The sequence below is a fragment of the Musca autumnalis genome, unplaced genomic scaffold, assembly GCF_047663935.1.
Source record: "Musca autumnalis isolate F117 unplaced genomic scaffold, ASM4766393v1 scaffold_1, whole genome shotgun sequence".
Classification (NCBI taxonomy): Eukaryota; Metazoa; Arthropoda; class Insecta; order Diptera; family Muscidae; genus Musca; species Musca autumnalis.
In genome coordinates this window covers 148,142,277-148,156,058 of record NW_027411644.1, presented here as the reverse complement: position 1 = coordinate 148,156,058, position 13,782 = coordinate 148,142,277, and the positions used below count along the sequence as shown (strand labels likewise).

The following is a 13,782-nucleotide window of genomic DNA, read 5'->3' as shown; positions in this document are numbered from 1 at the left end:
AAAGTCTTAAATCCCGGCCGAAGGCCGTCTATTTAGAGAAAAATATCTAATTTGCCAAAATTTTAGACTAGGGCCATTGTGGAACTTTTGAGGCCCATATCTCGGGAAGTATACATTTCCGTAACAAAAGTACATCATCGGAATCGGAATAAAAAGCACTATCTGTGGTAATATTTACATAATTTTCTGCGATGTTTTGCCAAAGTTATATGTTAGGCCTTTGTGGATCTTTGGAGGCCCATAACTCGGGAAGTATACATTTCCGCAACAAAAGCAATATATGCTTGGAATCGGGATAAAAATCACTATCTGTGGTAATTTTTTAATAATTTTCTGCGGTTGTTTGCCAACATTTTAGACTATGGCCGTAGTGGAACTTTGGAGGGCCATATCTCGGTAAGTATACATTTCCGCAACAAAAGCCATATATTCTTGGAATCGGTATAAAAAGCACTATCTGTGGTAATATTTTCATAATTTTCTGAGGTGGGTCGGTAAAGGAAAGATAAGCCTTTATTTTATTATGTATTATTTATTTATATTTAACCCAAACCCACTGGGTTATTCCGGTTAAGTGCAAACGGGGTATAAACCTTTTATATACATAGATGCAGAAGGAAGAAAGTGGTGCTTCATTTTGGAGAAAGTTGAATGTAGTGTCTGGATTTGGAGTTTTTTCCACAGAAAGTTTCCAAAAATTAAATTTTTTGTTGAAAATAGCCGGCCTCCTGCCGGGATGAAAGACTTTTTCCTAAGGACAGATACTAAACACGGCTAACGCTTTCATAATTTTTTTTCAAATTTATTTTTGGTCAAAAATCATATGGTTTTTCGGAATTTTCGAAGCCTTTATCTCGAGAAATACAGACTTCCCGCACATGATATATATATTGGAGTAATAACCATTCCAAGACCTACCTGTGGACAAGATTTCAGAATTTTCTGAGTCCAGCCACTACATTCATCTTATGCCAAACTCTCCATTAAATTTGATCGTAACTAAGTTTACTTCCTCTACTCTGCTTTTTATGACATCGAAATTGATATTGCTTCATCATCCAAATGGTTTTTCATTTTTCCTCCAACTCCAGTTCAGATTTCCAAAAAAAACTCTAACTCCACTTCAAAAATAATTTGCGTCTCGTGAATTACAGCAATGTTCGTATCTTTAGTTTGTATTTCTTTATTTTTTTTTTAACAATTTTAGACACTCTTTCTGTGTTCAGAAAAAAAGACTGCGACTGTAGGGATCAAAAAATTGGCTTGCTTGGCTAGGGATCTATAAGCGAGTGCTTCTAAAATGTATCGAGCGGAGTGCATTTTTCATAACTCCGTATGGACTACATCGAAAGATGTATTGAAATCATAACTCTGCATTGCACTACTTCCAAACTTTTTTGCTGGGTATGAACAAGGCATTATAATTAAGTTATGAGTTCAAATGGACCACTGTATATATAAATGGTCGTACGATGGAACAAATTTGTCAGCCAATAAATCGTATGTAGCTTACAAACTTTTTAAAATTCTATCTGGCAATGCTGCTGCGAAGCAAGAAAATATTCACACAATTCATAGAAAATTCAATTTAAACATTGCAAGGGAATTTTTGTCAGTCAGTTCGTGGTATCGGTTGGGAGCAACCGAAGCAGTGGAGATTAAATAGTATCCAAGGTCTGTGAGATTTTGGTTTAGTGTGTGAGAGGAGTTGAAGTGTGTTTGAGTAGAGAAATGTATCACCTGAAGAATTTGGCACGTCATGCCGCCATTCGCCAAGAAGCGGCTACATTGGTCAAGGCCTTACCCACTGCCGCTTTGCAGGCTCGTGGCTATGCCGAATACCAAATTCCAGACCGTCTAAAGGATGTGCCCACTGCCAGAGATCCCCGCTTCTTTGACATGGTTGAATACTTCTTCCACCGTGGTTGCCAAATCGCTGAAGAACGTTTGTTGGATGACATGAAAGGCAAATTGTCCCTGGAGGATAAAAAGAAGAAGGTTAAGGGTATTTTGATGCTTATGCAACCCTGTGACCACATCATTGAAATTGCATTCCCATTGCGTCGTGATTCCGGCGACTTTGAACTGATTACCGGCTACCGTGCCCAGCACAGCACCCATCGTGTTCCAACCAAGGGCGGTAAGTACTCCAAATCGAAAAATGTTTATTTTATTTAAAGCAAAGAATACCTCTCTATGATGCGGTCGGATTGCATTTTGTAGTGAACTCGAAATTATTAAGATTTCAAAAATCTCCATGTGTTGTATGTTCATACAATTCCATTATCGAGTTGTCATTTTTAATGCGATTTGATTATGTAATACAATTTTTGTGTTTTCCTTTCACTCGGCAAGTTCTTATTGACGCATAATTCGCCACAACAAAAAAACGTATTCTCTGTATATAGTATTTTTGCAGTTGTTTGTTTTTTCTTTGATATATGTATAAAGGTCTTCACAATCTCTATTGTTGTTGGTCTCTTGGCCAAATAAAAACCAAGAAGGCAAACAATGTATGTATGTTGTACGCTCGTTCCGTTCAGTAATAAACGAAATACATATTTTATCAACCAAATGTTTTCTCCTTCACAATATACGAGTAGTAACGATTGTGTGGGTTACGCCAACTAGGTAGCTGACTAGTGAGTGGTATGCTAAGAAATTGCAGTGATGGCTAGGTATTTAACAAAAAATTGCATAAGGTGTTAGCTACCCAACTAAGCTCAACCCTTGTGATATCAATCTTCACCTGTGCAGGTGGCTGGGGGTAGCATACGTATGTTAGCCGTGTTATTTATGTATGTACGTCAATGTTGTTAAAACTGGCTTAGGTACTTTTAGCTACATAATTAGTGACATGCACCACCCATAGCGCCACATTATTATTGTTTGGTTCATTTATGCTACTGTAGGACATTATTTTGAACATTTCCATTTCGCTGGTGGAATAATTTGATTAATTGAATTTATTTTATTGATCAGTTCAGTAATATCGTTTTAATAATAACACTAAAGAACTTGATAAACATTTTTTTACATATTATTGTTTTAATTTAAAATTAGAGATTTCAAATTTAGCAACTTGGGGTTACATATTAAACAAGAATTGGCTATATGAGCCTTCATTCCTAGTTTTTTTACATTCAAAATATTCTGTTCGATGAATTCAAATTGCTCTGATTATTTTTAAAATAATGAACTGTCCGACCGCACTTATATAAAAGCTTACCAAATTAATTGTCGTAAGACCTCAAAACTAAATCAAAATTATTGCATAAAAGGACGGGAAAAGCCATTTGCTGACTTTTTTCCAGAAAATATAAAGAAAGGTTTGTACACAAACAAAATGTGGCTTACGAACATTGATAGATGTTTTATTATCCTAAATTGAATTAAAAGAAATCTTGAATGTAAATGCGCACTTATCCATGGGTGAAAATGTTAAGTTACGCTTTCTAAACCAAACTTGCCTCATAATATTCTAGTAATAGTTTTTGTTTTCATATTCTTATTTTTTCAAAGATTGAAATGAACAAAGTAACACGAAACCCTTATTTAAAGCAGAAGCCTAATTAAGAACAAACACATTGGTCGATAAAATAGGCGGCAGGTATTTTCGAGAAAAAAAAATAATCACGAAAGAAATAATTTCAAATACAAATAATTTTTCTGGTCTTCTATAGGTATAATTTTAAACTACATATTTAAAAATACATTTTATATTTGTCTTATTTATTTGCATACAAATGATAAATGCGAGTAGAACAAAACAACTTGTTTTTGTTTTCGAACGTGAACAAATAACTAGAGAACTTCCAAACTATTTACAAATAAGTTTTCATTTGAATAACTTAGAAGTATATTGATATTTTTTTTTGTTTTGTTTTATTGAAAAAATTATTACACTAGAGGCAAATCATAAACTCAAATCAATTAACACAAGACATTTTATTGACAATAGCGAAAAAAGTTACCATTATTGGTGCATTAGGCAGTATACACTAGTAAGAGTCGAACATGAATCTACCCAGCAAAATGTTCGATGCCAAAGATGACATTCAATCATGGGTGCAAGTGATCTAGCATGTCATCTTTTTAGCATCTTCATCGATGAATTTTATATGAGCGTGGACCCCAAAAGATGACGTTCTTTTCTGGATCCTAAGCATGTCATTTTAACCAATGCGTTGACATGTCATTTCCACCAATGCTTTGGCATGTCATTTCCACCAATGATTTGACATGTCATTTTCACCAATGCTTTGACACGTCATTTTCACCCATGCTTTGACATGTCATTTTAACCAATGCTTTGGCATGTCATTTTCACCAACCGCTTGGCATGAAATTTTCATGTCTTGTTTGGAAAATGGAAATGCTGTATTGAAATATTGTTTTCAAAACTCTTTATTAATTCAAACGAATTCATGAAATAGCTACAATTAATTTATCAGTTAAGTTTTTCAAAAGTTTACATCCAAAATTGCAATGTAATCACCACCGCTGCAACGCAAAAGATTACTTCTTCCGTTCTCCGCAACTGATATTCTTTCATCTTACAAAAGGTTTTTTCAATTATCTTCCCATCACCAGTTCAGATTTCAACATGGACTCCAAATGCACTCCTTTAAGTATTTTTATTTCGTAAATTACTTTTATTTTATAATTTTGTTATTTTATAACAACATTTTGGTAATTTATACTCTTTTGTTTAGTGACGGAAATATGTAGGGATCTACAACCCGGCTTGCTTTAGGGATCTCTAAGAACAAAATGTAACGAACGGGGAGGAGAGACTTTTTATGGAAAATACCATTTATGCTTAATTAATTTATTTTTAATTGTTTCTTTCCAAAAGAAGTTTCTTCTTTATTTTCAGATTCTTGTTCCTTTTCGTTTCGGACTTTTTTTTCAAATTCCAAGAAGCGAGATTTGATTGATTTTTTCTATGTCAGATTTAGAACAGACAAGGGTCTTTTAAAATAGCAATGTGTGCAGTCCGATTCTATTTTAGCTCGATGGTTGGGACTTCATATAATACCGATTGTTTAGAAGTTTTAGTTGTTTGATATGCAGGAAATGTGAGACAACATCACGACGACAGTTCTAACAACTTTGGTCTGTTCCAGAAACTGCAAGAATCTACTTATTTATACTACGATAACAATTTTTTCTTTATGTTATCGGAAAAAATAGTAAAAATTAGTAGATTTTTGCAGTACTGGAACATACCAAAATAAAAAAGGTGTGTAAACAAAAACACAAACATCATCTCTATTGGATCGATGGAATGGGTACAAATGCTGATGAAAAGTTCGGATCTTTCACGACTTCCTTTGCATTGGTTCAAATCCTAATGAAAAGATCGGATCTTTCACGACTTCCTTTGAACCAATGCAAAAGATGACATGAAATCACGTCATCGCAAAGAACCCCTTCCGTCAAATTTTGCTGGGCTAGCTTCGAGTTGGCAACCACATTTTATTATTTGAACAACAACTAAGTCGCCTGGTCGCATGATCTACAAACATGTTATCTTTTTGATAAACATACTCAGATAGGTCTAACAGAAAACCAGCAAGATTGTAGAATTAAATTTGCAAAAATTTGTTGTTAATCCACTGATTTCATACAACTACATATATACATATAGTTGTCTTTCATATTAGTCATAGGCACACACAAAGTTTTAATGAGTTGTTTATTAATTCCAGTTTTCAAATATGAATATAAGTGCATACAAATAAACAAAAATTACAAAAAAGAACCTTCACATTAGGAATTTGTATTTGTTTTTTTCATTCCTCTATTTAGTTTTAAGATAAGTTTGCTTTTGAAACATAGGCTGTCTGATAGGCTTGGTTGGTTACCCATTTGAAATAAATAAACAAAATCTTCAGGAATTATATTTTTTTTTCGATTTCAATACTGATAAGAAGAATTCTTGCAGTCAGAGACTTTGCAAATACAAAGTCATTGTCCTGACCGTTTCTGCCACATTGCCACAATTTAAGTGCATATTCCACAATGTGTGTGCACACAAACTAGAGATATAAAAAAATTTATGATGTGTGTCATAAATTTAATATGCATTTATTTGTTTATTCTTTTATTGAGTCTTGTGACAAATTACAACGCTTATCAATTTACCAAACAATCCAACATATGCACACACTTGAATCAAGCTACAGAGCATGTCTGAAGAGTAGAAGTCTTACATAAGCATATTATATTCAGGCTACAGTTGTTTAAATGTGGAACTTGTATTATGATTATAAGATAATCAGATTGATTTATTACAAAAAAATATATATTTTCCAGACATTGTAAATGAAATAATAGAAGGTGAACTTTCCCATAGTTGAAAATATGAAAATACCATTTAAAGTAAAAATGAGAATAATACAAAGAACGTACAATTTCTAAGAGGGATAGAGTTTTGTGCACCAACAGATATATGAAGATTAATGTTAATTACCGTTGTTGTGGACAAATTACACTTATCAGCCATGCGATTTTTTGGGTCAGTGCTTCTGTTAGTAATTCTAAACGTAAACTGACCGTGAATTTCATATCATTCCAAGCAAAATTTCGTTTTCTCACTTTCGTATATGATTGATAATATATCAAATACTCTCGCACATAAGATTAATATTCCATAAAACAGTTTTTCATTTTATAACGTTTTTGCTTTCCTGTCAAGTTATTATTTTGTTAGTTACGACATTGGGCAATTATGGTGACGATATGTTTCCATACACATCTTCCGAATGAACACGGGAGACTTCTCTTATATAAATGAGTGCATTATATTGGACTAACTTTTTATCGCCGAGTCCGAACGGCGTGTCTTACGACACCACTTATAGGGAACACTCAGGAAATTTCGCCTATACCATTTCAATTTCTCAATTAGAAATGACAATATGATCGATAATTATGAGAAAAATTATATGATTTTTATTATTTAAAAAAATAAAATGAAGAAAGAAAAAAAAAACAGGACCGCAATGCAATAATTATATCATTTCTTTCTTTGCCTTTTTTATTTCGAAATTACGGTGTAAGGCAGAAAAAAATTAGCAGAATCCTATTTATACAATTTGAGTCCACGAAAAATACTACACCCAGTTTCTACATATTATGACTGCATTAAATGTAGAGTTATCTTCTACCTAAATATCTCTGCCCCGCCCTACCATAATTTTTGCTCATCAGTTATGAACTTTTTTAAACTTAACTTAGAATTGTAAATATGCCTTGCATATGTGTAGTTGCATGTCGGTCGGTATTCGGTCATGTGCCTTGATTGTTTATTTAATTATTAGTAAATATTGTTTTGTTTACATCGACATATAATTGCTCATAGGTTAATTAGCATACAATTAAGTGGCCAAACCTAAGTCTTGGACGAAATGAATATATATTTATTTAATTTCTGTTCCCTTTTTAAAAGCAGTAATTTAAGGCTTATTCCTAATTCTTCATTCAGAATTCCACGATGAGACGCCTGATATACCCGTTCCGGTTCCTAGAATAATGTCAAAGTACATCAATACCGTACTTCCTCAACCTAGTACATTAAAAAATAAAAATTTTGAGAAAGATTAATTTTAATTTAATATTTTTGATATGTATGTATATCACTGATTGGGCAAAAGTTGATATGCATCAATTAGAAAATTGAGTTCAAAATCCCTATGTATCAAAAAATTATAGTTTTTATCTCTCCTCTAAAATTTTATTTTTTAAGATACGAGGTTGAGGAAGTAAGGCATCGATATTTATTCTGTTAGATTTACATATTTATATTTGCATATCATCTATGTTTCTATCCATCTACAAGTATTTGCTGCATATTTTATATAATTTCCAGTTATGAAAAAGATTTTGACATTTGCTCATATTATTCTACAGCATAAAAATAACGCATTGTTGTTTAACAAAAATATATATGAATGTACTAAACCCCCTAAGCAGTATCGTTCAGTTTCGCTAGTCACCTGACAACAAACCAAAGCAATCAAATAAATATTAGCAAACATTCAACGCTTACTCTTTTTTCGTTTTTGATATTTGGTTTTAGGTACAGACGGTGACAAAATTCATTAGAGTATATGTTTTTTTAATAGTTTCTATTGAGAGTGTAGAATATACACATCAGATTGTTTTGCTGTTTTCAGTTGGCGAATTTATAGCTTTTGCTGCTGCGATGATGACGTTGTTTTATTCAGTCATATGGATGGTGACCGACTATTGTTCATTCTACAGTCATACATACATTCCTACTGTTCTTTTTTTTTTCATATGTAAGCGAAACTGGTCTCTTCTAAGAAACAAACAAATACGCAAATTAGAACAGCTAACATAGTTTATTTAACCTTGGTCGTTATCTGTTGCTATATAAAGAACACACCCCACATGGCGACGAATGATCGAGCCCCCAATTTTCACTGTTTGTCATTTAAGTTGTTGTTTTTATTTGCTATTTTCAACAACGTGATTTCTTCTTTGTTTTGCCAAAAAATTCAGGTTTTATTTTTCAAAATAAATTTTTGATAAGATTAAGCTCTTCAAAACTGATGATTTTATCATGCTACATATAAGTGTATGTATGAATGCTTTGGCTTAAAGCATTTGAACTTATGGTGTTGGTAATTCTGCATAGGTGATCTTCAGTTTTTTGTTTATTGTGTTTACTTGTACACAAACACAACTACCAAATATCCGATAATGTTTTTTATTCATTATCATTTACGATGTTTCCTTTCTTTATTTGTTGTTAGCTTGCGATTCTGTACCATGGTGTGTACGTGTTTTCTTCGTCGAATAAATTGTGTCTGTCCTTTTTTTATATGTTGAAAACACTGATAAAAGGTTTTTTGTCATTAATTGGCGCAAATGCTCTGCAAAAACGATGTTATATACCAATTTTGCCATTTATGTATCATCGTATGAGGCCGTCATAAATTATTCGTTGCTTTCGTGTGGGTTTTTGCTAGTAGTACAGTTTAAACAAATATGTATTATTTTCCAATAAAACAAGGTTTTGTCTCTTTTTACATAATATTTTTTGAATGTATTAATAAAAATTCAAATAAGACTTGTTGCTAAAGCATTTAGTACCTGCTTCCATTCCATGATTCATAAAATCATAAAAATTAGTACGGGGTCTGGTTTATTTGGCTAGCTAAAATTTTAATGGGATATATTTACTCGGTGACATTTGGTTCATTGTGTTCATCCTGGGTGGATTTGAAGTCGATGAGGTGTATAAATGTTCGGGATATTGTTGTATTATTGTTTAATAGTGGACCAGAGAGTAAGAAAGAAAGTACAGTCGAAATCGTTTATAGCGACATATCGGTTATAACGACGAAATCCAAAGGTTCCAAATTTCTGCGGCCCTTATAGCTGCAAACAAATATTACTTAATAACGACATATATTTTATATATTTTTGGGCGAATTCAAACAGGGTAATGGGATTTATGTCTTATAAAAAGGTGACAGTTTCTATCTCATATCTACCCAACAGCCGACCGATGTCTTCTTGTGTTTAGCAAATGCACATATCAAAACATTTGTTAAAACAATATATACCAATATCTGAGTAAGAGATGAGCGAAATAGGTCAATTTATCAGAATGGAGAAAATCGCCAATCACGTGACTGAATATAACTATAACAGAACAGTACATGATTAGTGTTTCTTTAAATAGGAATAAATAAATAACAACCACGTTAAGCAACCAACTAATATAGAATTATTGGTAATATAAGAAGAAACTTATGGGTGACGGTCTAACCTTTTGATATTATTTATCTATATTATATCCAATTAGAAGATATCGAATTGGATATTGGACTTTTGATTATATTTATGACTTTCAGTATAAACGATAATAGACGTTTATATAGAATTTGATTTATCTTATCAATGATATAACTCATATAAATAAACACATATATTTACAGATTCCTTTCGATTTTTTTATTTTTAAAATACTTAACCGAAAATACCAATTGTCTTCACATCTGTTGGCAAAACATTTTTTGTTTGTAAGACCACATGTGTCGCTTATTTCCGCACGTTTACAATCACGTGCTGCTGTTATATGGCATGTTAATTTCGTAATATTCCTGGCACAATACTTGTCGATATGAATTAAAGAATGAGGGCAAAAGAAAAAACGTGTATATGGCTACGGGTAAATACGACGATCTTCATTCACATTCTGTTGCAATTGGGTCGTCACTGTCGAGTCAACAGACTTTACAGCACCTTGAAATTGTTTTTTTATTTTGCATTTTTTTATTTACAATCGCCCTGATGAATCTTTCCCATAAAATGAACATACGTTTTCAGGATCTAAATTTAAATTACTTTACACTGATAGAAAATGAAAATATTTGGCCTTTTTCCAAATACATAGTTTGTCGAAGAATGTTGTTGCGACAAGCAACATTTTTGTAGACCATAATATTGGTTCTTCGATACAATATGCATATTTAGATGTGTATTATTTGTTATGAGTAATGCTTTAATGTACATTTTACAATGTTTTTTTTTTTCAGGTATCCGTTTCTCTATGGATGTGTCACGCGATGAAGTTAAGGCTTTGTCCGCTTTGATGACCTTCAAGTGTGCCTGTGTTGATGTACCATTCGGCGGTGCCAAAGCCGGTTTGAAAATCAATCCCAAAGAATACTCTGAACATGAATTGGAAAAAATCACTCGCCGCTTTACTCTTGAATTGGCCAAGAAGGGTTTCATTGGACCCGGTGTTGATGTACCAGCTCCCGATATGGGTACCGGTGAACGTGAAATGTCTTGGATTGCTGATACCTATGCCAAGACTATCGGTCATTTGGACATCAATGCTCACGCCTGTGTAACTGGTAAACCCATCAACCAAGGTGGTATTCATGGTCGTGTATCTGCCACTGGTCGCGGTGTTTTCCATGGTTTGGAGAATTTCATTAATGAAGCTAACTACATGAGCATGATTGGTACAACTCCTGGCTGGGGTGGCAAAACTTTCATCGTTCAAGGTTTCGGTAATGTCGGTCTCCACTCTACCCGCTATTTGACCCGTGCCGGTGCCACTTGCATTGGTGTTATTGAACACGATGGCTGCATTTTCAATCCCGAGGGTATTGATCCTAAGGTATGTATTACATAACTGTTTTACTCCATTAGAAAAAACCTCTTAAAATTTTCGGCAAGAATTTGAATACATACACGAGTTATATTAGTAATTGTTCTAATGCAAATTTTCTTTCTTTAATAGGCTTTGGAAGACTATAAGAATGAACACGGAACCATCGTTGGTTACCCCCATGCCAAGCCTTATGAAGGTGAAAACTTGATGTTCGAACCCTGCGATATCTTCATCCCTGCTGCTGTCGAAAAAGTTATCACTAGCGAGAATGCCCACAAGATCCAAGCCAAGGTTTGTTTGCATATTAGAATAGTGTAATGTGATTGTGATAATTGATGTTTTCTTTTATTCGCAGATTATCGCCGAAGCTGCTAATGGACCTACCACACCTGCTGCCGATAAGATTTTGATTGATCGCAACATTTTGGTTATTCCCGATTTGTACATCAACGCTGGTGGTGTAACTGTTTCCTTCTTTGAATGGTTGAAAAACTTGAACCATGTCTCATACGGTCGTCTTACCTTCAAATATGAACGTGAATCCAATTATCATTTGTTGGGTGAGTAATCCTCTCATTATCTGTCTATCTTGTAGGTTATAAGATTGTATACAATTGCAAATGAAGAATTTCCTTACTTATGCTTTGATTACCCTATAAATATTATCATTATTATTTGCTAAATATTTTTAATTTATAAATTTGGATTAGTTTTGCCATATCATTGGATCGTTAGTTTCACTGACATGACAATAGTGGATTAGTTGTTTCTTTATTATAGAGTGTATTTTTATTTGGGTTAAACTTCTAACCACGGACGAAACAAATGACAAAAACAATATTCTTCTTTCTTTGATTCATAATTTACATATTTTATTGTATGTGTGTGGTACATTTCATTTTTACCATAGTAATTCGTTTATTCTTTTTCCGTTTCTCTATTTCTTCTTAAATGAATTTAGCCTCAGTACAACAGTCTATTGAACGGTTTATTTTGGACGGTACAGTTTCATGTTTTTATTTTGTTATACTTTTGTTGTATATGTATTATTTTCGTCACGGCATCATTATTTTATAATCGTAGTTAGACCTGTATAATGTTTTTTTGTTTTTTGTGTGAAAACGAACACCGGGTTTATACGAATGTATTTATTGCCAAACATTTTGAAAGTTAATGTGAAATCAATTCAAAAATATGTTGTGGAGAAGAGTCAAATACAATTAAAGATCTTGGAATTCGTTTTCATATATGGTTATCATCATTATTGCAAGATTGTATGAATGTATTTGAAGTCATGTGTTTAAAACTATTTACAGTCAAATAGAAGACAATTACATTTTGGTCAACACTATTTGCTACACATATGTATATTTATTTCTATAGATTCAGTTGTATTTGTGTCACTATAGCTTGCGCATCCCTTATGTATATGCCTAATGTTTGTAATAATGGCGAATATTCCCTATTCTTTTATCCAATTGTTTATAACCAGTGTCGTTCGTCTTAAATTTATAACATTTTTTATTTTAATTCTTAGAATCCGTCCAAGAATCGCTGGAACGTCGTTTCGGTCGCGTTGGTGGTCGCATCCCCGTTACTCCATCCGAAGCTTTCCAAAAACGTATCTCCGGTGCCTCTGAAAAGGATATTGTCCACTCTGGTTTGGATTATACCATGGAACGTTCTGCTCGTGCTATCATGAAGACCGCAATGAAATACAACTTGGGTCTTGATTTGAGAACAGCCGCCTATGTCAACTCCATTGAAAAGATTTTCACCACTTATCGCGATGCTGGTTTGGCATTCTAAACAGTTTATTATAACAATCCCGTCTATTCGTGGAGTATGCTGCAGCGTTTTTTAATTAATTTTAAGCCTAAAAGAAGTAACCACTTTCTAAATGTCAAACACGAGAATGTTGCTGCTACAATCCTTAAAACAATTCACTCGAAACACATTTGTAAAGACCTCTTTAAAGCAATAGTGGAATTTTAAAACCAAAACTAATTATATTGCTGCTATTGTCACAAATTTCTAAAATTGATTGATGACAGATTATAATGGCCATTCGCAATCTTTGGCTATTTTTTTTTTTTTTTAATTGTCGTTGTGAACTCTTAATTGTTTGTATTTAATTATATTATATTAATAGCGCTTAATTTATTTAAAATATTCCCGCCACTATGTTTAAAATCTATTCTCTCGATTACTCTGTTTTTCTTTTTTTGAATTTAAGTTGAACAAAGTCAATCAGTCCATTAAGCAAATGCATTTTAAACCATTAATATAAAAAACTATTCATTAGTATGATAATAGCTAAAATACGAAAAAAATAAACAAATAAAAATCGATCAAAAATTATTGTATTTATTTGGAAAGACACGTGGAAAGAATGGGTTTTATATTTTTAGTTTTTTCTCCCAAGTATCCTATAAAGTTTTCGCATTTCCCGTATTCCCTTTTTTGAATTGGGAATTTCACAATATTGAATTGTGGGAAAGAACTTCCCAACAAACAGTGTTGGAGTTTAAGCTACTTCGCCTGTTTGCATTGCTTGCTTTTGATAAAATAATTGGGGTTATCATGAATTAAATTTTCCCGTGAGTTTTGTTTTTCCG

The 13,782-nt window shown here is 32.9% G+C and overlaps 1 protein-coding gene across 2 annotated transcripts; it reads left to right on the top strand.

Moving 5' to 3' along the window:
* Positions 1-1,542: 1,542 nt before the first annotated feature.
* On the top strand, positions 1,543-13,522 carry Gdh (glutamate dehydrogenase, mitochondrial). 2 transcript variants are annotated; one of them, XM_073958133.1, is made up of 6 exons: positions 1,563-2,140; positions 10,578-11,170; positions 11,294-11,455; positions 11,520-11,724; positions 12,126-12,164; positions 12,702-13,522. In XM_073958133.1, exons 1-6 carry the CDS (start codon positions 1,732-1,734, stop codon positions 12,971-12,973), a joined length of 1,680 nt encoding a protein of 559 aa, XP_073814234.1. In that variant the 5' UTR covers positions 1,563-1,731; the 3' UTR covers positions 12,974-13,522. The 2 variants fall into 2 exon arrangements, with proteins under 2 accessions (XP_073814238.1, XP_073814234.1); XM_073958137.1 differs by lacking the exon at positions 12,126-12,164 and having other exon boundaries at positions 1,543-2,140.
* Positions 13,523-13,782: the final 260 nt, after the last annotated feature.

Bases quoted from the DNA above. Each gene is read 5' to 3' on its own strand.
- Gdh (XM_073958133.1), top strand. From the start codon at position 1,732: ATGTATCACCTGAAGAATTTGGCACGTCATGCCGCCATTCGCCAAGAA. The intron at 2,141-10,577 runs GTAAGTACTCCA...TTTTTTTTTCAG, and splicing joins TCGTGTTCCAACCAAGGGCG to GTATCCGTTTCTCTATGGAT. The intron at 11,725-12,125 runs GTGAGTAATCCT...AAATGAATTTAG, and splicing joins ATCCAATTATCATTTGTTGG to CCTCAGTACAACAGTCTATT.